We start from the raw sequence: 26,516 nt of genomic DNA, 5'->3' as shown, positions 1-26,516 counted from the left end.
GCCTGTACTAGGGCTGGGGCGTTGCTGCCTCTTCGTCTAAAGCCACAGGGCGGATTACTGGATTCTGGATGGTGCTGATCTGAGCAAGGCAGTGTAGCTGCCAGAAAGATCAATGATCAGGTTATGTACTCCACAGACCTTATCTCACAGAAAAGAATGTTTTTAAGTTGGCAAAGGAAAAAATAATGTTACAGTAACTTTTCATTGAAAGAATCCTTTTTTTTTTCATGAAAAATAACTTTAGAAGGGTGATGGAATTCAGAAATTACCTGTTTTTCTTTCACTCGCATAAATTTCTAAGTTACATTGTTAAGTTAGTGAGATGATGCCGCATGACGCTTCCTAAAGGAGCTAGAAAAAGTAACAACGGAGCTGAGTCAAAATCCATCAACACCAAAGTATATCTTGATCTGAGTGTATTTTGGCTTAAGACAGTAGAGTACCAGGACATGTCTCCTCAGCCTTACTTTCAACACGTGCTGCTTTACACGCAGCTTAATTTTGCTCTCATACCTTGTGATTTGGAAACTGGGATAATGTGGCATTTCTCTGCTGAGACCATTCAAGGTACAGGGTGTAGACTGTAGATAGCTCACCCCTGGCTGCTTTTCTAACCGCCTCCCCAGAACTTGAGGTGGCGTTGGCCACGCACAGAAGCACAGCCGCGATCAGCAGTTGCGGCCGGCCTGCTGGGGACCAGCACTGGCAGGCACTGAGGGTGCCTTTAACTTTAGGAATAATGAAAACTGCAAATTTTTGACAGGATCCCAACTTTTAAATCGTGTCTTCTTGAACATTTTTCCTCCCGCCCCACATACGTGCATTTGTGCAGTACGATGTTGGCCTTGACTTTCCAAACAGAGCCTCCGGAAAATGGCATGCAAAGTCACCAGGCGAGGGCGAATGTCCAGAGCGGTCTGCAGTGAGTAGCAGACACAGCCACCTCCCTTCTGCCTCCCTGGTAACCATCAGATTTAGAGGAATCTTTCTGGTAAGTTGTCGGCTGTCCCAGAGACAGTGAAAGGAGTCAGAGCATTGCCCGTATTAGGAAACGGACCAGAACAAATACATATTTTGAGATTCTGGAATTTGGGGTAAGAGACATCTTTTAGCGCTGCATTTAGCCCTGCTGGTAAACACAGCACTGCAAGGTTTCCTCACAGGGTATTTCTAGCTGTGCCATAAAAAGAAATACTAGAGGTCTCACAGAAAAACATAAATGCTATTCTTTCTAATGATGTTTTCAGGCAAAAATTTCCAGGCACAAATAGCTAAAACCCACCGTTCAGACAAATGAATGGTTATCTGACTTCCATACGGTTAAAAATTCACCTGTGGCTAGTAAAGTGAATAAATTCATATTTTATAAAATAAGATCACTCAGTGCTTCTCTGAACTCCATCAGATTCTTGCCCTCAATAATTTATGGAAGTGAGCTACCGCAAGTAATTATCCATTTCACAAACAGGCATCACCTCACTGTGAGCCACGCCACTTCGTTAGTGGGACCCTTCCCTCACTACAGGCAGAGCACCCAAAATACCTTCCGAAGCAGCGCTCGCCACCTCCACAGCCGAACCACCAACCCTTTCCACAGCTCATTATTTTCCATTTTCTCCTGTTGCAGTGTTAACCCTTTCATTTCTCTCTTCACCTACAGGTCTTTTCTGCTGTAAAACAGTTCTCATTACCCAGCTCAAAGTCCTTCCTATAATCATTTCATTATTTTACTGACTTTAACTTAACTGTCTATTAATATGGCCCTCAAAAACCCTTTGGCTATAAGAACTGATAAATAGGAATAGAAGAGACTACTTCTCTTCCATTTTACTTCATTCGTTTTACGTGAAACTTGTATAAAGAAGAAATATGATACATTTTCTATAACCAGATACTACTTCATGTCCTCCTTACTCTTTCCTTTTTAATCTCATCATCAAAAGTGATGCACTTGAATTCTTTCAGGCATACTCTGATGATACTGCAGTACGTAGTTTATGGAAAAATCAAATTACTTTTTTTTTTTTTTTAAATGTCAGCAGCACTCTTTGATAGTTCACCACTAAAAAGCAACATTTAATTTTTGAGTTGTACATTTGCAGCAGTTGCTGTGGGTGGAGACTCTGCTTATTTATTTCGTTGGTTTTTACTACAATGTACTGTCATGGCAACTGTAGTGAGGGCGAATGCATCTGGAGGTAATTTATATATGTCATATTGACTGCAGTAAAATTGGCTTGTACCATTTAAACTTTTTCAACCACTGGGCAAGGGCAAAGTTAGCCTTTTGAGACCCAGAGGCAGTTTCTCCTTAGAAAGTAAATAAATAAATAACCCTTCCTTTCAGGCAGATCAGCAGGAGCTACGCCAAACATTTCTTGGTGCCTGGACACAGAACCTGCTTCGTGCCTTAGCTAGGTCCGACGCCCCGGGCAGTCACCCAGCGATGCCGACGCGCAGCGGGCCGCCAGCCCCCCGGTCACACGAGGCGGCGTCACACCCGCGCTGCGGGGGCGGCGTGCGCCGGGTCCTGCCTGGGCACCGGGATGCAGTGCCCCAGCGGCAGCGCCACGGCCTGCCCCGGCTGAGCAAACCCCCTCCTGACGGGGACGATGCAGCTTCAAGCTGCTTCGGCTGTGCATCATTGTGAACACGGGGAAACTGGGCTGGAATCAGCTGAAAGACTGGAGCGCACAGTGGCTATAAAAGGGTCTGAATCAGGCTGCTGATGCAGTTTCAGGCGTAACACTGCCACCTCTACCGCACAGCTCTGATGGTCCTTCTCCAGCCAAGCTCCAGTTCTTAGACAAAATCTGCCCTGCTGCTCCAGCACTTCCTTTCTAATGCAAGTGACTTAGGCACGCTTGGGAACTTTGGCTGTAAGCATTTCTTGACGTTGTAACTCGATCACTTTATGAGTAAACCAGAAGAGCTAAGACATATGGAATTACAATGGGGCAAAGATGATTGAAACTCTGTTAACTTTACCCTCATCTTGCTGCTAGGGGGGGAAAAAAAAAACCTTTTGAATACCTGCGTGACTGCAGCCATCATTATCTCCCAATGAAACTTTGCAGCAACATTTGATTAAGAGGCACCATACTTCTGCATTGTAGATGGCAAAATGAGAAGAGTGCGCTCAGCCGCCAGCCACCAAGGCATGCAGCTGCCTCCTCCACTGGCCAAGCCTTACTTCAAAACACTGTATGCTTCCAGGAACACCATAATTTCCCATCAGAATCTCAAATGGCTGATACACGCACCCATCTTTCTTTTAGATTAGACAGGCTCTACTGGGAGTAGCTCTGAAGTTTCCAGTAGCCCTGTGTTAGGAGCAACTAGTGAGTCAGATGGTACCTGTGCTGATAGATACTGCTTCTTCAGATAAATTAGCACGGTAACAATCTGCAGTGTCTAATTATAGCTAATTTTCTGTTCATCTGTCTAGGTACTCCTGACCCTTTTACTGTAATTCCTGAGCACTCACAACGTTGATCAGAGATTTTCAATAATTTAAATCTACAGGTCAGCTCTTCAGCTGGTGTAAATCAATTCATTTTCTTTGGCTTTGGAGCTGATCAGAAGGGAGCTGTGGTAACTTTTACAGTGGAGAAAATGATCTTAATTTATTAAAGCACACTACTGCCACGTAGCCTTTGGTACTGCCTCTTTCCTAGAGTTTATCGGCTGCTGATAGATCCACGGGTATGGTGGATGGAGAATAAGTCCTTGTCAGACCGAGCTCTTGTAGAAAGTGTAGAAACAGAGATAAAGACATCAAATATTTTTTGATACTACATTTGAGACCACTATAAATCAACGGCAACAACAAAAGGAACCTCAATCAGGTCCTTAAGACCACCCGAACTGCAAACTGCCTTGTGCCAACTCCGCTAGCAATCAATGCTGAAAGGTCACACAAAAGGAATTCAGGCTCAACTGACAAAAGATTCAGCTGGGCTTTAATGTATTTTTGGCCTAGAAGTTTCTGAGCTTTGTTTCTGATTGCTGCTTAAGAGAGAAAGAAATGGCACAACTAAATGAAAAAGAAAATGAGTGCAGACTTTTAATTGGTGCCATCTATTTAAGAAAGAGGTATAAGTGAATAACCACAAAAAATTAAATCAGACATGGAAACAAGGAATACAGAGAACAGATATTTCTTTGCCAGGACTGGGAATTTCAAGAGTGTGTCCCAATTGCAAGTTAAGCAAAAGCCATAATATTTTCTTTTCTGGAAAACATTGCATCTTTTCTCAATGCTTGCCTAGCTCCACAGAGAAGTGATTGACTGGGAAAATGGGAACTTATGGGGAGATGCCAGCTTGTATTTGTTACCGGAGGTTAAAGGTTCCCTAGAGCACAAAGGATCTTTTCTTGCCCAGACAATCCCATCGTGGTATACATCAGCAGAACTAAAGCCTGCAAAGCTCAGAAACAGCCAGGACTATTTGGTGATACTTGAATTATATTTTTTTCCAGACATTCACTGATTTTTTCTTCTATGCACATCTACATGTCAATATTTGTTAATAGAAATTACTTTAAACATAGCAGAATCTCTGTGGTTTCTTTTAAAGTGATGTACACAGTACCTCACACAGGTCTGCATGCACGTGCAGAACCTCAGATAGCCTTCCAACACAATGACTGACTTTACTGTGCTGGAAAGAGATTAATAATTATCTTATCTATTGTGAGTTGATGCAATTGCCCCCCCACTTCCTTCTGTCCTGCATTTGTAGCCTAGCTACTGTTCAACTGAAAGGAAAGAATTTGATAATACTTTCCTAAAAAGATGCCTATACTGTGGCTGCCTGTTCCAGTCACTGACAAAGAATGGCAATGTCGGCAATTGACAAAAGAAAATAAAGAACTTTTTTCCAAACCCCCAAGAGAAATAACCTCATTTTAAAGGTATTTCTTGCACATTTCTAGTTTTAAAAAAAAGAAAAAAAGTAATGCTGAAGAGCTGAAGCTACCTTCTGCTTAATCAATTATTCTCACAGGATTGTTGTCATTAAAGTGCACAATTATAAACAGCAGATGCAGAAATGCTCGGCTGAAGAAAAAGGCGCAGGGGGAAGGAAGTCGCCCTGAAGACCAGCATTTTCTGTGCGGCTCTGAACCTCTTCCCCTTGATGTTGCAGGTGTGGGCGCCAGCCGTGGGCAGCTTGGCGATGGCACCAGCCCGGGGCTGTGCCCAGCCTGGCGGCTGCCTGGGAGCCTGATGGCCACAAGGGTCCGGCCACGGGCGGCCGGAGAGAAGACTGCACATCGGGAGACGGCACCGAAGTGATGGGCTGAACTGATGGGAGGAACCAGCACCTATCCAGGCAGGGGTCTGGGGACCCACCGGGAAGTGTGAAGGGCCCATTTCAGTAAGGGCATGGCCAAAGCTTTCTTCAGGCTACAGAAGTTTCTTCGGCGGACCCAATTTCTGCTCTTTTTCCTGACAGCTGCTTACCTAATGGCTGGCAGCCTCCTGCTGCTGCAGCGGACCCGCCTGGTGGTCCAGCAGGGGTCCCGCGGGACCCCCGCCGGGCAGGCCCTGCTGGTGCCGGAGGTGCTGGGGGCTGGGCTGGCAGACCCCCGGGCGGCACAGAGCCCCCGTCCCAGGCTGCCGGCGGGCACGGCCACGCTGCAGGAGCTGGCGCCGGCCCAGCGGCACGGCCCGCACTGGCTCACGTCCCGCAACTCGGAGCTGAGGCAGCTGAGAAGAAGGTGGTTCCACAGGTTCATCAGCGATCAGGAGCCCATGCAGACAGCAGGACTCAAAGCGATGAAGCATACTGCTGAACACAAAGGTAAGGGATTTGCCCTCTGGCTCATTTTCTGGCGTGCATGTAAACCACCTCCTTCCAGGTCTGTTCCAGGCACAGACTCATGAGCATCACAAAGTCTGCCTGTGGAAGCGCCTTCCTTCTGCCTCAGCACCACTTTCAAACTAATCCTAAAATGCATACACAGTCCAGAGTAGCGTTCTGATGTCCCTAGTCACGCTGAGCTGTAACTTCCTCCAAAACTATATTTCTGTTGATTGAATGGATGCCTAGACAGTGGAATTTGCTTCCTTGATTTAAAGGATTTCCTCTTCAAGCAGGCAGAGATGAATGCTGTTTAACACCGATTATCTTTCTCAGAACAGAGAAAATTTTAAAAGTGAGGGTTTTGTTTTGTTTTGTTTTTTAATTACCTGTCCAAAAACATGCAAAAGGCATGTTTTTTTTACTTGTGCAAAAAGCATGCCTGGAGGCAAAGAACCAGGACTGCAAAGCTGGGGTGTCTCAGAGAACCCCACTGCATTTCCTAGCTTGCCCTGAGCACACCGCCAGGGTGCTCAGACTCCGATGGCAGCACGAAAGCACGGCGCAGCCACCCCAAGCTGACACGAGCGATGGCACCAACCCAAGCCCAGGGTGGGGGCACAGGAAGCTGTGGGGAGCCCGGTGCTGCTCCCATGGGGATATCTGACCGTGCACCACTGGCACAGCCTCGCCCCCAGCAGATGCACCTGGTGCTGGCCACCACCTACTTTAAGGGAGCCTTCACAGCCCTTCAAGGCTGTGCAACGACAGTGTGCCCGCTTCTCTTCTCACTGCCTGTGGCTGCTCTCATCCCCCTTGGGGCTCGGATTATTTTTTCCGTGGTCAATGTAACAGTAAATAAAAAGTAGAGAAACACAGCGTGTGTTTATGAGCTACTCTAATACGAGGCAGAGCATGAACCTGTTCTTCCACGGATTTCATGAATGACTTTTAAAGCTTCAATTAAAAACAAAAGGATTAATTTTCAAAACTATCCATAAAATTAGTTAAGGCTAGTGCCCATATCAGTCATTAAGCTAGTGCCTTGCTCAAGTTCTAATTGCTGACTGAAAGGGAGCCAGAAGGACTATTTATTGCTACAAGCCATTGAGTTATGTTGATTCAAATATGCATCATTTGAATATCTGACTGAACATGAAGTGACATTATTAATAACGGTATTGTTAACAAGCATTGGAAAGCCTTTGGAAATTAGGATCAATTAAAATTTTAACTTCCTACATAGAGCATGTTATCTTCCTCCCCTCACTTCTCCCAGTAAACTTACAGGCTTGTTATTTCATTATGGATCCCTTCCAAGATATAATGAACTCCTCTGCGACTGTAATGCTTGCTGAAGTTCCAGCATTGCCCTACGATTCACGCCCTGCAAGGCAGCGCGGTGAGCAAGGCAGTGCTTACGATGGAAGCTGTGCTTGGGCACCGCTCCTCAGCGCGGGACTCCCAGCGCAGCACCCAGCGCGCCAGTTCCACACGGGTACAGCGGCCAGCCCTGGGCGCAGACCCTTAGCCCGAAACAGAAACGACGACATCTGCTCCAGCACCCTGTGATCACCTCCAGTTCCCTTTGCCTTGCCCCGTGCTCACCCAGCATCCAGTGACCTTGAGCGAGAAAATTCAACTTTTTATTTATTTTCTTCACTTTAAGCTATTTTGCTTGCTTACTTCACAAATCGCTTAGGGCAGGGATCACATTTTACCCTGCCAGGGCGACTGGCAAATACAGCGGCAAATAGCAGCGCAACAAGTAACAGTAAAACAACTAAAAGTAGCACTTCATTAGGTAAAAAATGAATAATTCTGTTAAGAATGGTCCAGCTAGTGGGGCATTTTATATTGTTTCTCCTGACCTGGCCAGAAGCAGCTATGCCATTGCAGAGGATGGCAGAGGTGGCAGAACCACCGGTTCTGGTCACGGAACCACTGATGTGACGTTCGGCTCTAAGACTGTGCGCTGACAGCAGCGGGCGGGGGATGCAGGCAGAGGAGGATGTCCCGTGCCAGCTGGTGTGCCCCTGCCCCTGGGCCAGGCACCCTGGCCCCGTGCACTGAGTTTTCAGCTGCCGCTGGTCTGAATCGACATCCCCAAACCACAAGTCTCCAGTAAAGTGCAGAACATCCTTACTGCAGGTGTGTAACTCCCATCTCGTTAACAGAGTACTGTGGGTGTATATTCACAGCTTCTGAATTTTCTAATTGCATGTTTGCAAATTACCAATGTGCTGTTCTTTGAATCCTCTGTTGTGTTTGTGATGTTTAAATGTCTGGGTTTTGTTTTTTGTTTCTTTTTTTTTCTAGCTGCAAAATCTCTCTTAGAATGGCTTGAACTTTCTTTTTCTTGTGGATTATTTTATTCTTAATATAATGCTTCTTAATTTCAGTTTTCATTGTATATTCTCCTTCTGCCCACAGCTCACATTATTTAATTTCCCAGCATTGTTACTTTAATACTGCTACTTCTAAAATCAAATTTCCCTTTTCCTTCATATTTTAACGATAACATGCACTTATATACACAAAATTGCTGTATAACGGTGGGCTGCCACGTTGTCCTTCCAATCATATACTAAAAAAAAAAAGCTAGGTTTTTATTGTGTTTTGTTCAAGACAAAAAAAAAACAACAAAAAAGAGGCTTAACATGGATGCAGTCTAACAGAAATACTTATCTTTCATATGCTAACTAAAGCAAGACATATTCTAAAATATTCACTTGCACCAGAGAGAAAGAGATAGTTTAATGCGATAGCTAGACAGTGCTGCCTAGTTAAGGATGAAGTTATCTTTCCATTATAGCTTTAATATAACTCTACATACCCAAAGGAAATAGATTTTCTTAACAATTTTCTTGCACTATTTTAGTCTCAACTTGAGATTTCCCAGGTTTTCTTGAAAAAACACATCAAGATTACCCAAAGTTTCTTTTTAAAAGATTGCCTGCCCTCTCCCTGCACAAATCGGCCATTTTTCACCCCCAGAGGGAGGGAGCCTAGCAGGTAGCAGCTGCCCGCGGGCACCGGGGCCAGCGAAGGCTTCCCAGCGTGCTGGCAGCACCTAGCCCAGGGAGCAGCCTGGCTTCCCGGCCCTTCCTTTCCATCGCTCAGCCCAGCTTGCCCTTCTCCAGCGCATACACATATCAGTACCAGCAGACAGGTCAACAGAGCAGTCAGGGCTCCAGACAGGTTGCAACTCGATCAAACACAGCCTTGCCTGCGATTTATGGCCGTGAATCGCCACCAGAAGTCTCCCCTCTCCTGTAGCCTGTGCACGTTGGCTGACTCTGGTCTTGCATGCACGCAGGTACCTACATGGGATGCTTCAGTGATGATTCGAGGGAGAGGACACTGAAGGGTGCTGTGTTTTATGACTTAAGAAAAATGACAGTATCTCACTGTCAGGAAGCTTGTGCTGAGAGGTGAGTGATATCTTTTTACTGCAACTTTTTTCTGCCACTAAGCGAGGCTGAATTTGAAATGGAAATGCGTGCATATATTAAACATCCAGCATCTGTGAAAACTGTGATTATCTCGTACCTTCAGGCATGGAGCAGCTCTGCTACCTTGCTTCAAGCAGACTGTTTCACTGCTGCCTATCTATTGCTCTTTATTATAGCGTGACTATTTAAATGTATTTTCTGCTGTTCTGGTCAAAAATTGGTGTTTTGTTAGACAGCTGTTAGCTATTGCCCCTTGGCCCCTAGTCTGAACCATAACCCCATGAGCAGCGCAGCATTCCCAAGAGCAGGGCTGCACAGCGGAGCAGGCTCGCGGCTGCAAGGGTGGCCGCCCCCGGCAGCGGGGCTCACCAGGGAGCAGCCCATCAGCCGCGGACCCACACTGGTGCTCAGGGCACAGCCGCCTGAATACTCGCGTGAAAATGTCTTCCTGTCACTCCCAAGCATGAGAGGAAGCAGAAGCAGCAACACAATTCTGAGCTATTTCTGTGACCATTCCCTCCCTCCTTCTGCAAGGCAATGCAGCGTCCACGCAGCCTGCCGCTCCGGGGGGCTTCACTGCAGCTTCACACCCCCGCCTCCCCCCGACCTTGGGTCTCCCCATGCCAGCCCCTCAGCAGCAGCCGCCCGGAGCTGTCCTGCGGTGCTGGGGGCAGGCCCCAGCCGACCCCCCCCCCCGGAGCAGGGGGTGGCGGTGGCGGGCAGCAGCTGCTAGCTGGGGTCAGGGCGGGTGGGAGGCAGCCCACGGCCTGACCACCCCAAGAGAGGCAGCGAGCCCCATGCCGTGCCTTCACTTTCAGCACTTGAAAACAGCCCAACGTATCCAAAGTGCCCAAATTTAAATGCCAGTTAATGGAACCTCTGAAATGGGCCTTTCTCCTCTGCCACTCTGAACGGTCCTAAATATTTCTGGCAAAAGCCCCAAGTGGTGGCTTGGGGTAAGGCTGGCTGTCACCTCTGCAGCGCCAATTTGTCACTGCCACAGACGGCCAGGGCTGCCACGTGGATGCCCACGCCACCCGGCTAAACCGAGGATGAGGCCGCCCCAGGGCACGGGCTGGCTCCCTTTGACCACCGTTGCTCCCTGCCCATCACTTGTGGCACGGGCTCCTTGCTGCTGGTCCCCAGCGGCTGGCTGCACCTCTGGAGCAGCGGCAGGCAGAGCACAGGGGCAGGATCTCACATTTGTTAGGCAGGAGCCCGGGGACAGCCCAGGGCGCCCATGCTGACTGTGTCTCATTCTGCCACCCGCAGGGCTTACACCTACGCGGGCCTGGCGTACGGAGCAGAGTGCTACTGCGGGAACAAGCTCCCCGTCACTGCCTCCAGGCCTGAGGAGTGCAACAGCGAGTGCAAGGGCGAGAAGGGCTCCGTCTGTGGCGGGGTGAACCGGCTGTCTGTCTACAGGGTGGAGGAGCTGTGGGCAGCGGCACCACGACGTAAGTGGGCGGTGGGTGAGGCTGCTCTTGGGTGGTGATGCTGGCACTGCAGCTGGAGCGAGCGTGATGTCCTGGGCTCGCCTCGTTCCACTTGCCACCAGCGCTGGAAGCAGCAGAGGATGAAGGGCCTGCTGGGCACGGTGCCCGCTTGCTGTTGGCCCGGTCCCTGGCTCCCTCCCCAAAACAGCAGTGCTGCTCAGCACCTGGGAGCATCCACCTCAGAAAGCTACTGGCACTAGGGGAGGAAGGGCAGTGCAGTGACTGCGAGAGCAGCAGAATTTCAGCTGAGGAAAAACTGCTCCCTTCTGCACCTGTTGCAAAGCCACAAAACCACGTGTTTAAGAAGCAGCCCTAGAAGGGGTGCCTCGTAACAGAAGGGCAGAAAATCACACCCACCAATGTCATCCTTAGCTCAGACATGATCCTAAGCAAAGTAAATACTATGTGAATACAGCGGGAGAACAAATAGAGGCCAGAGAGAGAAGTGCACCGGTACCTCTCTTAAGGGACAGGAACAAGACCACAGAGTTCTGCTTCTCCAAGGACTTCTTTCAGGCAGCAGCTGAATTTTTTGTTTCATCTTTAGATGACAATACTTGTCATCTACTCTCTACGATAGTCATCTGCTCTCTGGTTGTCATTCAATTAGCTGTCATGGGAGACACAATAGATAAACCTTTGGGCCAACACAAGGCATATAAAATACCCAAACAGCTGAGCAGTCTTTTGGCAGGCTCACAAGACCCTTCGGCTGTTATTTGCTGAGAACAAGCACCAAGACCTTAGGTTGTGCCAGTATTGATGGTACTTCACATCTTTAAGACAAGTCAAGGTTTGTACAATCACCTACCCAGCTACATATAAATTATATATCAAAGGCACACAGACCTAAATTGCTAGTGTCAGACTGACAGGCACATTGGCAAGTTTCCCAGGACATGCATCACTGTTTAAATCTTCAGTGTAAAAATACATATATATATTTTACAGGAGTAAATGGCATTTTTTTTTTCAAGTATTAATGAATAAGTCATCAAATTAGTCTAGCCTGGAGCTAGATTTGTATTTTGTTTGCCCTTAGTAATACCTTATATTTGACTGTTTGAAGAATCCTACTGACACAAGTTAGCTGAGGGGCCAACAAAAACGTTAATCATGATGATTAATTGTGAAAATATATTGGAAAATAACTCTGAAACCGATACCATCCGTGATTTACAACAGGCAATACAGAAAACAGTTCCGGCACACGGATGCTCCTAACGCAGAGCAGATGCAGCGGTGCCCCCGTTCAAACCTCCTGCAGACAGGGGCTCTGCTGGCTCCTGCCCCAGCCGGCCCCACGGGCTGCACTGCCTCTGTGCTGCGGGACTCGTGCTCCACCTCACCCTAAACGCAACAGAGTTCCACGTCTGCAGGCTGGGAGTGGCTGCAGCTCCCAGGGACGTTCCCTGGGGGCAGGACACGGCCGTCCTCACCACCAGAAAGCGGGAGATGACCCAAATGCAGCCGCTTCCAGCGTGAGCCACGTGTTCCCCGGGAGCCCTGCTCCCTCTTGCATGTTGATGGGGGCAGGTCAAGTCACCTGCCTGACCAACTGATATCACTATGCTCATAAAACAAATATGTCCAAAATTAAATATTAGTGTGAATTTTAGCAGGAAGTCTTCCAACAGCATCCTGCAAAACTGAAAAACTGCTCTTTTATTCCTTGATGCCATGCTTGCAATGACCTGATCGATCTCAGGGAGATTCCTGTTCCCTCCGCAGCTTGCATTAAATTGTTTTATTTGCACATCTTCTAAGTGATCCCAATATATAGTACTGCTTCTAGTAACTGCTTTGAACAGTTATTACAACAGTTATTGGACAGCTTCTCCATAGATTTGCTCTTGGTGCATGCTAGAGAACCTGGACCCTTCTGCCTGAAAATTCATACACAAGTTTTCCCCTCAAAACTGTACTACATCTCTCCTGTCATCCACCACAATACATTCCTGCATCAGTTCTGGTGAGTGTTATTTAGGGCAGCCAGTGGGTGTGGACCAGGATTTGGAAGACCCAAATTCATTTCCAAATTGACCTTTCTTCCTGTTAAGTCTTGTTAAGTAAATTATGTAAATAGAGTTGAGTTGGTAGAAAGACATTTTCCACCTTTGTAAACCGCACAGAATCCAATGAATTACAGAAATGTGTGCATGCAGACATTTTCCATTTTCTAACCCAGCCACACAATGTTATTTTCTTCATTATCATTCGTTCATCTGTGCAAATGCATTGCCTCACCTGAGACAGTGATAGCTTTGGGTTTTTGTTTGGTTCCCTTAGGGGACATTTCTCTCTTAAGAGGAGGGAAAATTGTATTACTGCTTGTAAAAAGTATTTGGGCCAAATCCTGAGTTCACTCACAGTGATGCAAAAAAACTGGAGCAGTTCTGCCAAGCTCTGTGGCATTTATACAGGAGCAGGTCAGATCAGAGGCTGATGCTAAAGACTTCAAGAAAGCTATTCTCCCTGAACAGCTTACAAAAGCCTAGTTCAGATTCTGAAGACTGCAGCAAACTCCCTTGCCCTGAAAAGAGAGCGAGTGAGTGGAAGAGGAGAGGGATATCAGCAACTGAGCAGATGTGCAGGAAGGTGAGTCCCTGTGGGGGCTTTCAGGATTCATTTAAATTCCTCTCCTTTTCTGGTGCAGATGATGTGAAGCTTTGTAGCTTTTTATCAGGGCTTTTAAGTCTTTCAGGGGAAAGCATGTCTTCAAAAGAAAGCTGGCAGCTGCAAACAATAGCAATGCCCTCCACTGGTGGAATTTAATTTAAACTCTGCTGCAGCCCTACTTTCAGTGGTTAGTACAAAGCTAAAGGCATGTGCTCCTTTCAATACCACAGGATTTGCAACACATTTTTCTAGTGTATATCATGGTTTCTCTTATTTCTAAAGCAGTTGGAATATAAAATTTATTTCATTATTCTTTAGCTTCTGAACCTAATATTGTTCTTTGTGATAGAGACAGGATACTATGGACATTGTTTTCTCAAGAGAAACCTATTTCATATCCCTGCAGGGAGGAATGTTATCTATCGAGGATGTTTTAGAGCTCCAGAAAATTTAACAGACACCTTTCCAGCCTCTTTGATACAGCCCAATTTGACGGTGGAGATGTGCTCTGAATTTTGCTCCAAGAAAGTAAGAACAGTTCTCATTTCACATCCTTTCTTCTTTCTGTTATTTTAAGTTTTGATCTACTGAGAGAATAGCAAAGATTAGTGCCTTAGAGCTCCGAATTTGTGAATGAATTTCTAAAGGACAAAGCTCACCATGGTAAATACCCAGTGACGCATCTGGTCCGACCGTTCTGGAGTGGGGCAGGTGGGAGGGCAAGCGGCAGAGCCATGCCACTCTGTATCATGCACAGAGAAGCCATCCCAAGTGACAATTTTCAGCCCCAAGGAAACCGGTACCATTCCCGTGTCCCATTCAAACCACGCCCAGAGCAGGATGTGGCCCCAGAGAGGCTTTGGAAGCTGCGGTTCGCGTGGCAGATACGTTGCCAGCGGACAGATGTGGGCCAGCAGCACCTGAAACATGGCTCCAGTGCTCGGGGGGGGCTCACCAGGCACACGTGCAAGGCAGGCAGGACACCCGCTGTGCCCCCAGTGGGAGTCTAGCCCCATTTGCTCCCTTATGAGGGCAAACCAAGGATTTTAGTTTTGAGGTATCAGCACACAGTATTCTATAGCAGTGTAACTGTGTCAGCTAGGAAAATGATACAATCTTAATTTAACAAAAAAAAAAAAAAAGCTGCCAGAGGAGGAAAAAAAAAGCAGATAAGCTAAGAGCAGGTGGGCTTTCCAGGTACTTTAATACGCACATCTCTTTCCTCACAAAAAGAATTTATGCCACTTTCACTGTAACCCAAAGAATTTAAATCTAATTTATTTTAACTTAAAACGGAGTCATTGTAGAACTGCTTCATTCCAGATACAAGACCACCAGAAAGCAACTAATGAGTTCAGTTGTGTGCCTATTGGCTTTTGGACAGAAGGTTTGAATGCACAAGCTAGCATCTGCCCTCGTGCACGCCCTGGGGTTGCAGCATCACCTTTGTTTGTGCTCCCATTTATCAGTGTTATACCACGGACATGAAAACAGGAGGAGTTTGGTGAACTTGGGTATCCCTGTGGGAAGAAACGTTGGGCCCATGACTGTCTCTGCTCCGTGGCTATTGCTGTGGTTGGGTTCCCTCCCCCTCTAACTCCCATTGGGCTTGTTTGTGTGTGCAGAGCAGTGTTTGCTCAGGGGTCAGACTTAGCCCGCAGCCACGTGCAGCCTTAGTACTAAGCTGAGCATTCAATTATTTTGTCTTCTAGCATCACAAAGTTGATTAAAACTATTACGGCAAGAACAAAAATTCTTAATTACTACGCAATTTTAGTTGCTTTTATACCATGGTGCAGAGTGGGAAAGCTTTTCCCAGTCAACCTATCCTCTATAAAAGCTCATCAGGACAGTGTTTTGAGAATGCATCACGGAACTAACGCTGCGCGGTGAGCTGCAGTTAATCACCTTTATATCCTACACGCAGCGCCTCACAAACATGCATACACACACACTCACACCCTCCATACACATAAACATTTAGTAAAGCAGGACTTTGTGACCAATTCTTTCCAAGATCTGCCACTGATGTGTTCCGTAACTGCAGGGGAAAAAACATTGAATCTTTCTGTATTGAAGTTTACCCACAGGTAACATTTTATTAATATTTACTGATAAGGTGCCATTACGGCTTCTTTACCTACGAAAGTGTACGAAAACTCAGGATGAGTTTTTCTAGATGTGCTTATACACAAGGTCAGTAATTTTTAAGCATAGTCATAATGTTGTGGTTTTGGGAGAAGGCTTTTCTGAAGAAGTGGATTTTCAGAAGTTTATGTTCCTTCAAAGTTTTCTGGCCCAAAAGTGGAAGCATCTGAAATTCCTGCTGGCTGACAAGTGTAGGAAAAAGACCAATACCAAATGTCCCTCGTTAGCTTAGCAATTGAACAGGACCAGAAGAGCAGCAGGAGATTGTTCATCCCCAAGCAAAACACTACACAACAACAACAAAAAAAACAAATTACACCTTTGGTGAAGGAACACGAAAAACCAGTATCAGCTTTAAATGCTATCAAAGCAAGTCCTATTATGACAGTGGAAACATTCATCCCAACTTTGGTTCCTTTCCTTTCAAAATAAGTTGGACAACTTCCCAGCTGTTATAGGCCTTCTATGGAATTAGGAAAGCACTGTCATTTCTGTCTTTTTAGTCTAAGCTATTATGCTGTAAAGAATAATCCCACCAAGTCCTATGCAACCTGAAAACCTACTGGGCTTTTTAATAGGACTAGTTTGAAGCCTAAATTTAAATACATAAATAAGTCTTTTGCTATTTGGGACTCAGAATAAAAGCAAACAGACATACCATATCAATTTGTGAGCCTTAGAAATGGCTTTGTGCAGATGAAATGGTAGCTCCATCCTTTGGAAGCATATGAGATATGAATTTGAGGAAACAACTTTAGATGATACCTGCTAAATAGCCTTAATTATCTATTTCTTTCTTAATTAACAGAATGATGACATGTCTTAACTGCAACCTATTATTGCCCTGTAACAGAGCCATGAATGTGTTTCTTTGCCAGGTCCCTCAGCCAGAAGTCATAATTTTCATATATGTTATTTTATAAGCCAACATGCATAATAAATAAGCCATCCCCACTTGAATTTATATTTTTAAATAACCATTCCTTTTAACTCTCAGATGCTGTATATAGTTATATATGATAAAAAAAATCTGAAAGTACACTAAGTCTTGAAGAGAGAAGCACTTAGAAGCGTGGTTGGTTAAAGCAGCAACCACAACTTCGGGCTGAGTGCGGCTGATGACTTGTAGCTGCTGATTGAACACAGACAGGAAGACAAAGCTGAATACACTGTTTTACAATCATTCGGTGTGCTGCTTCAGTTAGATGCAGAGTATGAATACTGAGTTGCTGAATACAGTGCTTTGCACTGATGCTGCGGGTCCAGGTACGATCCCCGCAAATACCATAACACTTCTTCCATCACGCCCTACGATCTGAGACCTGCTACTCATCACGCCAGCTCCCAGCTTCTCCCCTTTCCCCAACCACATGCTGAAGCTCAGAGAGAAGGCACCTGTGTGGTTAATTTTTATGTAAATAAATGTAAATGTCCATTACTGAACCAAGAAAGGCCCTGTTTTTCAGGGCCAAATCATGCTGCTGAAACCTTAGTGTCGTAAATAAAGCAACTTTATCATCTGAAATTTTCCAGTCACTTCATAAACGTACAGATATGTCAGTTTAAAATACTTGATGAAACAAAACAATTCAAATTGCTGAAGGTAAGATCATCATCTTTTGATTTAAAAATTGCTATCATATTAAAGCTAGCAGAACTGAAGGAGTAGGGAAAGAGAGGTGAAAGAAGCAACTTTGTTGTTGTTGGTTGCTGCTTGCAGTTGGCAAATATGCAAGGATTTGACACTTTAATGGAAAAAGGCACCGTGTGTCCTAAGTCTAAATTAGTGACCAAAATGTTCTTCTTACCCTAAGCAATGACATTTTATGTTGCTGGAGAAAAAATTCCTGAAATGCGCTAACAGCATGATTTTTCCTTTCAAGACAATTTTCAGACCTTCCTTGGGTCTGAAAGGCCACCTAACACCACAGAAACAGGAGGGAGATAGACTGAACTCTTCCAGTTTATCGGTAGTAGGTTTTGCTAGTGCCTGTGTTTGCATGTTAGGGTCGTACTGCCTATGCTAAATTTACATCAGGGTGCTTAAACACTCACAGTTAGCAAAGTATCCGCAAAGAAGTGTCAGAGGTGGCATCAGGTGTGAGATTGCGTCAGCACTTCCAGCTGCGTGGGACTCAAGCAGCAGGAGATGCAAGAAACATCCCCCACCACTTGTATCGCGGCCAGCTCCATTAGGTCACAAATACACGACAGAGGCAAATACATCCTTCTCTCTCGGTTAATCTGTGCTTGTAAGGAGAGCCCTTCACCCTCTGCCAGCCAGGTACCAGGACACTCATTTGTTTGAGGTCTTTTCCAGTTCCTCTTCCTGAAGGTTGATTTAAATGAGGGATACAAGTAGGAGACACCCATGTTTTTCTTTCCCCATCCCAGAAATAACTCTTTGCTAGATGCTTCATATGCTATATAGCACTAGGATTACCAGACTTTGAAGTTAGGCGCTGATAAGAAGAAACAGTGGAGGCAAGAGGCGTAGCATCAGTAGTAAGGCTACAGGAGACAGCAGGAGCTGAATCCAGATAAAGGTCGATGCTACTGTTTATGGCCAAAACAAGAGCCCTGCTTCAGGAAAGCTTGGGAAAGACATTGAAAGACCCGCACAAAGAAACACAAAATAGAAAAACAGCAAGAGATTGCTCTCATAATACTGCCTGACCAGCAGAGGGGCTGCACACACGTGGGGGATTAGCCTGGCCACCCCTGCCCTCTACAAGGGCCAAACGCTAGCCCCGAATCTCTCTTCCCTGAACTACATTTAGTCACAAACTGTGTTGCAGAGTGATTGCAAAACAGTACTATATTGTCCCAGGCTTTTTTGCCTTCAGAAAAACGATTGCACAAAGATGCAGAAGTATAGAGATGCACATGCTTAAGTCCCGTCAAAAATCTCCAACCTTCCAGAAGAGTAAATCCTTTGCAGGTGCCACTTGGCATGAGGTAAAAGGCCCATTGTTATTCTAGGCTGTGCTTGAGGGCCAGGACATTTACTAATTTCTCCAATGGAGAGATGCTGCTTCAAAATAAAGGGAAAAATCTGTTTGTAGGCAAAGAACTCTTGCCCTTGGATCAAATCTGTAAATAGTTTTTGACAATGTCATATCTCATTCACTAAGCAAATGTTGGCTGTTTGGGCACAGATGGCACGTGTGTTGTATTTGACTCCTTATCAGAGAATGAACACGTGGGGAAGAGCAAGAGATAAGCTGCTCAGCAGTCCTGGCATGTGCTTCCAGAGGCCAGGAGACTTTTAAAAGGCAAAAAGTGTTGGTAGGGAATAGGTGGAATTGAATGCTCTGTGCTCGAATAACCTGACCTTCCTTCAGCCACTGTCATCGAGGCTGGGCCCTTCCCTGCATGCTGATGCGCAGCATGTCACCCAGCGGGCTGTCTGGGAGGCTTCCGAAGTCTGCGAAAACGCAAGCCCAGTCTTCCCAGTAAACAGGAGGAAGACTGAATTTTAGGGCAAATTTTTGCCAACTAATGAATGAACTTTTCATATGGAGCATGTAAACACTTCCAAATTTCTTCAGCAAGCAACTAGCACACATTTCCCTCTGAAAGTGGTAGTTACTTGGCATAAAAGTTACTTGGCAGTTCGAGTAATTTTTCCAAAATATGTACACAGTAGTACTCAAGCCCTACACCAGCCCCTCTATACACAGTAGTGTTTTTCAAACTGTGAAGGTGTCACAGTAAGATGCATACTTCATGGCTTTGTTTTACTTTTATTTTAAACATGACTGCAGCAGTTAGTTAGGGGGTCTAAGTTCCTTTTTCCTTTTGATTTTTTAAGGTCACGTTTCTTCTGTACAAACTCTGGTAAATTCAACTGAATGTGTCAAACCTTTTAGCAGATGACTCCTCAGTTTGGAGGACTATAAATGGAAGTTCAGAACACGATACAATTCAAAATGCTCATTTTGGGGGTAAACACCTTTTCCCATACTAAAGTTTCAGGGGGAGTTACATACTAAGACTGCAGGAATATTATCAAATGATATATTTAAGAATAATGAAAAGATAATATCGTGACTTTTCAAACTTTACAAGATCTGTCTGAAATCTATTTTTAAAGAAATTGCCATGTTAAAGGCAGTAGTATATAAGAAGCGAGATTTACAATGATACATCAAACACTGCTTTGATCTTGACAGTGGCCCCGTAAAGATTTATTTTTCCTTTGCATAACAGGAGCATTCCCCACAGGCTGTCGATGCCGTGGCATTTACGCACTGATCTATTTTCTCTCCTTTATAGGAATTTCCCTTGGCAGTCATCCGAGGGCGGGAGTGCTACTGCGGCTACCCCACTGGGCGCTTCTCGCTGCACGGCGGCGCAGACAGGCAGCTCTGCAGCGGGATGCTCAACGTCAGCACTGCTGCCGGGGGGAAGTACTGCCTGGTCTACCAGACGCCGGTGCAAGGTACAGCTCCAGGCCTGCCATGCCAGGACTGGACCCCCTACTGCGGGAAAGAGCCCCCCGCACCCCCTCTGCCTCTCCCTCCTGCAGCGGGTTGGAATCGTTCAGTTTACAGCAGTCTTATCCTCTATGACTAATATCACACCAGGAATTTAGAAGACACCCCTAATCTAAATTCCCTTCTTGTAGTCACGTTCATAAACATGCATCTTTCCAGGTATTATTTCCAACCGTTCTCTTGTTAAACAGTACATCCTCCCCACTGGAAAAATTATTTTGCAGATGGAGAGAGAAGGTAGAGCCTGGGAAGCCAAACCCCGAGACACCTGGGGACAAGGACCCTGTAGTCTGGCTTGAGTCCTGTTCATTGAGTGCGCACTCAGCCCCCTGTTAAGCAGGGGCATCAAGACAGCTCTGCAAACTCTAATTTTTCTCTGCCCACCTTCCTCCAAAACATTAATCTTCACGTGTGTCAAAGCCAGAAAACAAAGCAGACAGTGAGGCCCTAATCCTGTAAACTATCACGTCAGAACCTGTAGCTTTTTCCATGCAGTGATTTGCACCAAGTTCAGCAAAACTATTCACAAATTTAAAATTAAATTCTGTGCTAGGTTGGTGCAGTTTTTTTCCCCCCAACACCTTTTTTTTTTCCCCCCCTTCATCTTTCAATTCAGAGGTATACTGCAGGTAACAGCATGTCAAAAGGTCATTCAAGAACACTCACTTTCAGGAAATTGCTAGCATCTACCACATCTGTGTAGATCAGGAGTAGCACAAGACAACTTTTTCTGGACTATGCTGCACTTTCAGGCCATGGATCCATCTGTAGGCTACTTTGAAGAACGAAAAAGGAGTGATTTCTAATTATTTCCTGGCTTCTTTTTGTACCGACATAGAGGGCTGGGATTGCTTCTCACCCCCTACCCTTACTTTTACCGGCATGTTAAGCAATACAGTCAGTATTTACAAAAACGTGTAGGAGCTAGGTTCTAGCCCCACCAGAGATCAGAGCAGCACAGGCACCTTAACAGCCTCACGCCCTTTTCTGGAGAAGAATCATAGTCTGGATGCTTAACTGAGTGCCAGCTCTTTTCAGTAGGAGGGGTTTTTCCTGTGCTATAAAATTTGCAGTTTTCAGGTATAATGGCACATTCAGGGTTTCACTGAAAAGCCAGCCTGCCAGGGGAACAGCAATTAACAGGCAGACATCAAGGGACTTTCATCAGAACTTGCTGGCAAGTAAAATGGTTTGCTGTAGCTCTAACAAAAATGCACTGCCTAACACAAAACCAGTGAAAACCTTTTCTGAGGATAATCTCTTCGGCCTCTTATGGATGAATTAATTTTGGGAAGTAGCTGACTCACAACTGGACTCAAATTGATATCCTATATTTGAAAGGGAGAAAGAAACAATAAACCCTGTAATCAAGGGCTGCCATTGGAATAACTACAAAGCCACAATGCTAACAATGAAATATCTTCTATACTTGCAGACACCCGCTGCACAGACAGAAAATTCTTAACCACTAAATCCAAAGTGTTTGTTGCTTTGTCAAGTTTTCCTGGAGCTGGCAATACATGGGCTCGCCATTTGATAGAGCATGCTACGGGCTACTACACAGGCAGCTATTACTTCGATGGAGCCCTCTACAACAAAGGTACTGCTTCAGGGGACGGGACACACAAAGCGCTTCAAGGCACAGGGTTTTACTTGCGTGCTCCAGCGTCCTTCTGCTTGGAGCCAACAAGGGCGTCACTGTCATCATATCTGGTCCAATTTAAACATGTGCCTAGAACAAGTGGTCCCTCGTGGTGCAGGCAGCAGCAGGGACTGCTCCAGCAGCGTGCTCAGTGGGCAGATACTGGCCTGAACAGCAGTCAGGCTCGTGTTTTGTTGCTGTGTACTTGCAAGCATGCCGCTCCCATTTAAAAGAATGGTCCAAAAGACAAAGTTGACTAAACCCTGAGGTCAAGACACTTCAGTAGCACATGAAACAAGAGGTTATTTTTTTTTTGTTTGTTTTAAATGTCACTAATTCTTCTGGGAGGCCAGTACCCTGGCCAGTACCTTGAGGAGGGTAACCCTGATGTTTATCATGCACCGAGCACTGGCTTCACAGAGAGCAGCCCTTTTGTCGTGAGTGCCTACTAATTCCTCCAGCCCATGTGAAGTTAATTAGCCATGCAGGTGGCCAGCCCTGGTCTCAGGCACTGGGTGGCAGGTTTAATTGACTGGTGTTTTCACAACAGTTTTACACCGCTGCAGGGATTGGTTTAAGAACATGAAAAGACACAGATATATGATCATGTGGGGTAAACAAAAACAAAAAATATCATGTCTTGTAAAACAGGTTTTAAAGGAGAAAAAGACCACTGGAGAAGTAGAAGGACCATCTGCGTGAAAACTCATGAAAGCGGCAAGACAGAGATTGAAATGTTTGACTCTGCCATCCTGTTGATAAGGAACCCCTACAAGTCGCTCATGGCTGAGTTCAACAGGAAATTCGCTGGGCACCTAGGCTATGCCACGGACCGCAACTGGAAGAGCAAAGGTAGTGTGTCAGGGCACCCAGCGCTGCTGTGGACAGGGCCTGAAGCCTACTGCTGTGGCATTCTGACAGGGTAACGCCATGACAGGATGCCGAAACCTCAAAGAGCACTGCAAACGCTCAGTGGGACTTGAGTCCCACCACAGCACAGGACAGGCCCTGAAGCGCTCAGACCCGCACTCTGGGAGTGGACACTGTGGGGCCATACCTCTGCTGCTGCAGAGAGGAGGGCAGCGTGGCAGCAGCACTGTGGCTGCAGGCAGCAGCAATACTGCTACCAAAGTACCGGGTGGCAGAGAAAACGCATCCAGGCACAAGAGCCCGCTGCGCAGCCCATTCACCAGGCTACGTGCCGCAAAGAAAGTTTGCCCCTGCAGCACGTAATAACCCAGAGAAATCTAATTTAAGATTTAGAGGATTTGATGGAGCATGACTTTCCTGAAGGAAGTTTTACAGCACTGCACAGGTGCTACTGAGCTGCAGATAAATAAGGATAATAGCAATAAGGAGACTTCAGATTCAGCATTCCTTGAACACATGAAAGGACTTCAGAGTATGACTGCCACACTTCATGCCTCTGACTAGCAAGCTGGATAGCAGGACTGATTTCCCTGCTGCATACAGACTCTGCAGCACAGAAAGGATTCAGCACACATTTCTCCTCTTGTATGTTTTAGACATAACAGATATGGCTTGGCAAACCACATAGAACAGGGCTCTGGGGGTGGCAGGGAAGTGTCCTTTGTCACAGCATGTTTCTTTCCCAAGTTCATATATCACCTTTCATCAGTCACAACTCAAGACCGATTCATCAAAAAGCAGGCAAAATAGCCCGTAGAAAAGAGAAAATAAAGACTGGAGGGAATGGCTTTCCTGTGCTACAAACTGTTATATTTCAGCCACAATTGCTCTTTGTCCAACCCAAAACCTTCAGCTCAGACTATCCTGAGCCTCGGAAAATTATCACAACCACCCAGAAGAGATTAAGGTGTCACCCAAGGCAATAGCAGGAAAGTAATTCAGTAAATTTTGTCCTGGTGATCCTGGTAAGTGACCATAAATCCCTCCCATTTGCCAGGAACCCAAGAATCTTCCCAATTAATCCTGTATTCTTATCCAATCTCCCCAGAAGCAATCAAAATGATATATTATTCAACAAATCTGGAAGTGAGTGAGGAACACCTCAGGCCCCAGCGAGGATCAGGGTTTTGATGCTGCATGTGTGTGTATTTTTATATACACATATATGTAAATATAGAATTGCCCTGTCTCTTTCTCAAACAACATTTGAAATAGAGGTTAAAGGGTAGAAGACTACAGAGGCAAAAGAATCTTGAAGTTATATGGCAAAGCACTGCTCAAACCAGTGTCCAAGCAGGACCTGCTCGGTGCCCCTTCACTGCTTTCCTCCAGTCACTTCTCCCTTCTTTTTGCCCTTCCCCAGACCCTGCACAAAGCTGCCTGCTTGCATGCACAGAGGAGAGCTCAAGCCCTAAATGCAAGACACATGAAAGATGCAAAGTTGCAGCTCTGCCTGGCCTTGTCCTGACCCTCCCAAGGGACTTCCCGTACAGCTGAGTTTCTCCCAGCACCGTTAATGCCCCAAACCTGCACAGTCCGGGTGACTGAGGGGCAGCAGGGTTAGGCATCCACATTTGGGAGCACTACCCCATCACCACTTTGAACAGGGGAAGAACAGCATCCGCCTCCATACCCAAAGCTGGAAGCAGAGCTGCTGTACCTCTGCAGCTGGCCACACTGCCTTCTCCAGCGCACACCCGCCCACCAGTGTCATTCCATGGCCAGCACCTCTACTCCTGCACCAAGGTAAAATTTAGAAAACTGGGGAAAGCACGGCTAACATGGTCTTATTTCTCTGCTTTTCCCATCATCTAGAGTGGCCTGATTTTGTGAACAGCTATGCCTCCTGGTGGGCCTCCCACGTCCTGGACTGGCTGAAGTATGGAAAACGCCTCCTTGTCATCCACTATGAGGACTTGAAACAGAGCCTCATCCCCAAGCTGAAGGAGATGGTGGAGTTCCTCAACATGACAGTGACAGAGGACCGGCTGCTCTGCGTTGAGAACAATAGGGATGGGAATTTCAAGCGGTCTGGTGCTAAGCAGAAGAATTTTGAGCCATTCACCCAGGAAATGAAAGATCTTATCAACAGCTACATCCTGACAGTGGATGAAGCCCTGAGGGGAAGAAACTTCACAGGGCTACCCAGAGAGTATGTGCCAAGATGATAGCGTGGTAGCACTCAGCTATGTTTAGAAATATATATTTTTTTTCATTAAAAAAAAAAAAAAAGACCTGTATAGCAGCTAAAGCAAAGATACTTGTGGAATCTGCTGAGTAGTGCAAATTCTCTCTACTCTTGGATGTTCTTCAGGGCACTAAGAGCTCCAAAAGACAAAACAAAGGATAGAAACCAAGGCAAAGCTACCAGTGTCTGCCTGCGTGTGCCCCTCTGTGCACAAACGGCCAGAACTCCGCAGCAAAGGGATGCTGCTCCTGCAGCAGGCATCCGCCACCAGGGTTGCTGGGGATTTCACAGCTACCGAGTTGGAAATGGGTATATGTAAAGGGAGAAAAAAAGTCTCAACGCTGACAAATGATTTTCAACGGAGCACTTAAGACAATAAATTCTGTTCTTCTCAGCATGGTCCATGGCTTCCCTCTTCGGGTTTGCTGGCCAGGACGGGCTCCAGGCTCCCTGTGGGAGCTGAAGCAAGCCCTTACCAGGCAGGGTGAGGGGATCAGGCCCCCCAGGGAGCACCGAGGTGGTCTTGACAGATGCTGAAGGCTGCGCCACCACTCTCCAGAGCCAGCCAGCAAGGTGCTCGCCCCAGCTACTGCCGCTTGCTCCGCTTTGTGCCAGGGAGTACCCGGTGCTCAGCAGCCACCAAGCGTGGAAGCCTACGAACGGCACAGCCTAAGGGACTGCAAGATGCTTCTGTTCATGTGAAATAAAGGATTCCTTGAAAACCTGCCTGAAAACAGTAGTTTTAATAAAATAAGGAGTTTGTATAAAGGGAGCTGGGCTTCCTCTGCGTGTGTCATTTGTGCTTTAAAATAAGTAAATAGTCCCGTTCCACACACAGCTCCCTGTTTGTGCTTGGGGCACTTCCCCCCAGCCTCTCCCCCAGCAACCAAACTACCCTGACAGTGCTGCAGTTACAGACAACTGAGCAGATTTACAACGAAAGCCAAAAATCTTCTGCCATTTACATGACAAACACAGCCAGAAGAAAATCAGCTTGATTCTGATGCTGAAAATCCAGGTAAAGGCAAGTGGGGAAGAATTAAAAACAAAACACACACACACAAAACAGAACAAAGGAGGTTGTGGCAAATGATTTGGAAAGCTTTATTCAGCTTCCATTACCTGACCCCACTTAATACCCAACGTTTTACTTTTTCACATAAGCTGCACTATATAATGGTTGTCACTAAAACGTTAACAGAAAAGATAATAGTAGGCAACCTTGACGAATGTCACTCCAAGTAGTTGTAAAACATCACTGGGAGTCAGACAACTGACAGAAAAGTAGAATCCCTAAAATCCAACGAGAGGAAAGCACTTTCTTTAAATAGCGAATAACCATTCATATTCCTAAAGCAACACGCGCACCGCACTGCACAATGCCTTCACATCAGCAAATACAAATTTCAGCCAACCTGAGCCTTGCTTGCTCTCACTGACTGGGGAGCAGCGTCTGGGCACCGCAGCACTCAGGCACCGGGACACGCGTGGCGGCGTGAGGGCTTCCCACTGGCACCTTCTGCCTGGGGCTGCTGGCCCGCGCCTTCGGAGTTCTCCCTGCCAGCCCCCTTGTAGCGGAGAACGAGCAACAAAGTGGGTAAATCTGGAAGCTGCAAAATAGGTCTATCACCACCATTACTGTGACTTAAAAAAGAACAGATTCTTTTTGGACATAGGCATTAAAATGCTTGGGCACCAATTCCTGTCAGTGGATTTGGGCCATGTCCCATGG

General features: G+C 46.2%; 1 protein-coding gene and 1 long non-coding RNA gene across 8 annotated transcripts in view; one reads left to right on the top strand and one right to left on the bottom strand.

The window, feature by feature from the left end:
- The window catches only part of WSCD1 (WSC domain containing 1), a 30,204-nt gene extending 4,648 nt beyond the window's left edge, over positions 1-25,556 (top strand). For both annotated transcript variants that reach the window (XM_080562564.1, XM_080562565.1), the window contains 8 exons: positions 5,151-5,807; positions 9,127-9,241; positions 10,535-10,719; positions 13,784-13,905; positions 19,804-19,969; positions 21,460-21,624; positions 22,318-22,518; positions 24,412-25,556. In XM_080562564.1, coding sequence (XP_080418690.1) covers positions 5,390-5,807; positions 9,127-9,241; positions 10,535-10,719; positions 13,784-13,905; positions 19,804-19,969; positions 21,460-21,624; positions 22,318-22,518; positions 24,412-24,764 — 1,725 coding nt within the window. In that variant the 5' untranslated portion in view covers positions 5,151-5,389 and the 3' untranslated portion in view covers positions 24,765-25,556. The remainder of the gene's footprint in view (positions 1-5,150; positions 5,808-9,126; positions 9,242-10,534; positions 10,720-13,783; positions 13,906-19,803; positions 19,970-21,459; positions 21,625-22,317; positions 22,519-24,411) is intronic.
- LOC308180605 overlaps positions 1-26,516 on the bottom strand; it is a 193,693-nt gene that overhangs the window by 135,851 nt on the left and 31,326 nt on the right. The window lies entirely within an intron of this gene.

This window comes from Anser brachyrhynchus (genome assembly GCF_964034855.1).
Source record: "Anser brachyrhynchus genome assembly, chromosome: 20".
In the NCBI taxonomy this organism is placed as follows: Eukaryota; Metazoa; Chordata; class Aves; order Anseriformes; family Anatidae; genus Anser; species Anser brachyrhynchus.
The sequence above is the reverse complement of the archived record's forward strand: the minus strand, read 5'-3'. Positions and strand labels throughout refer to the sequence as shown.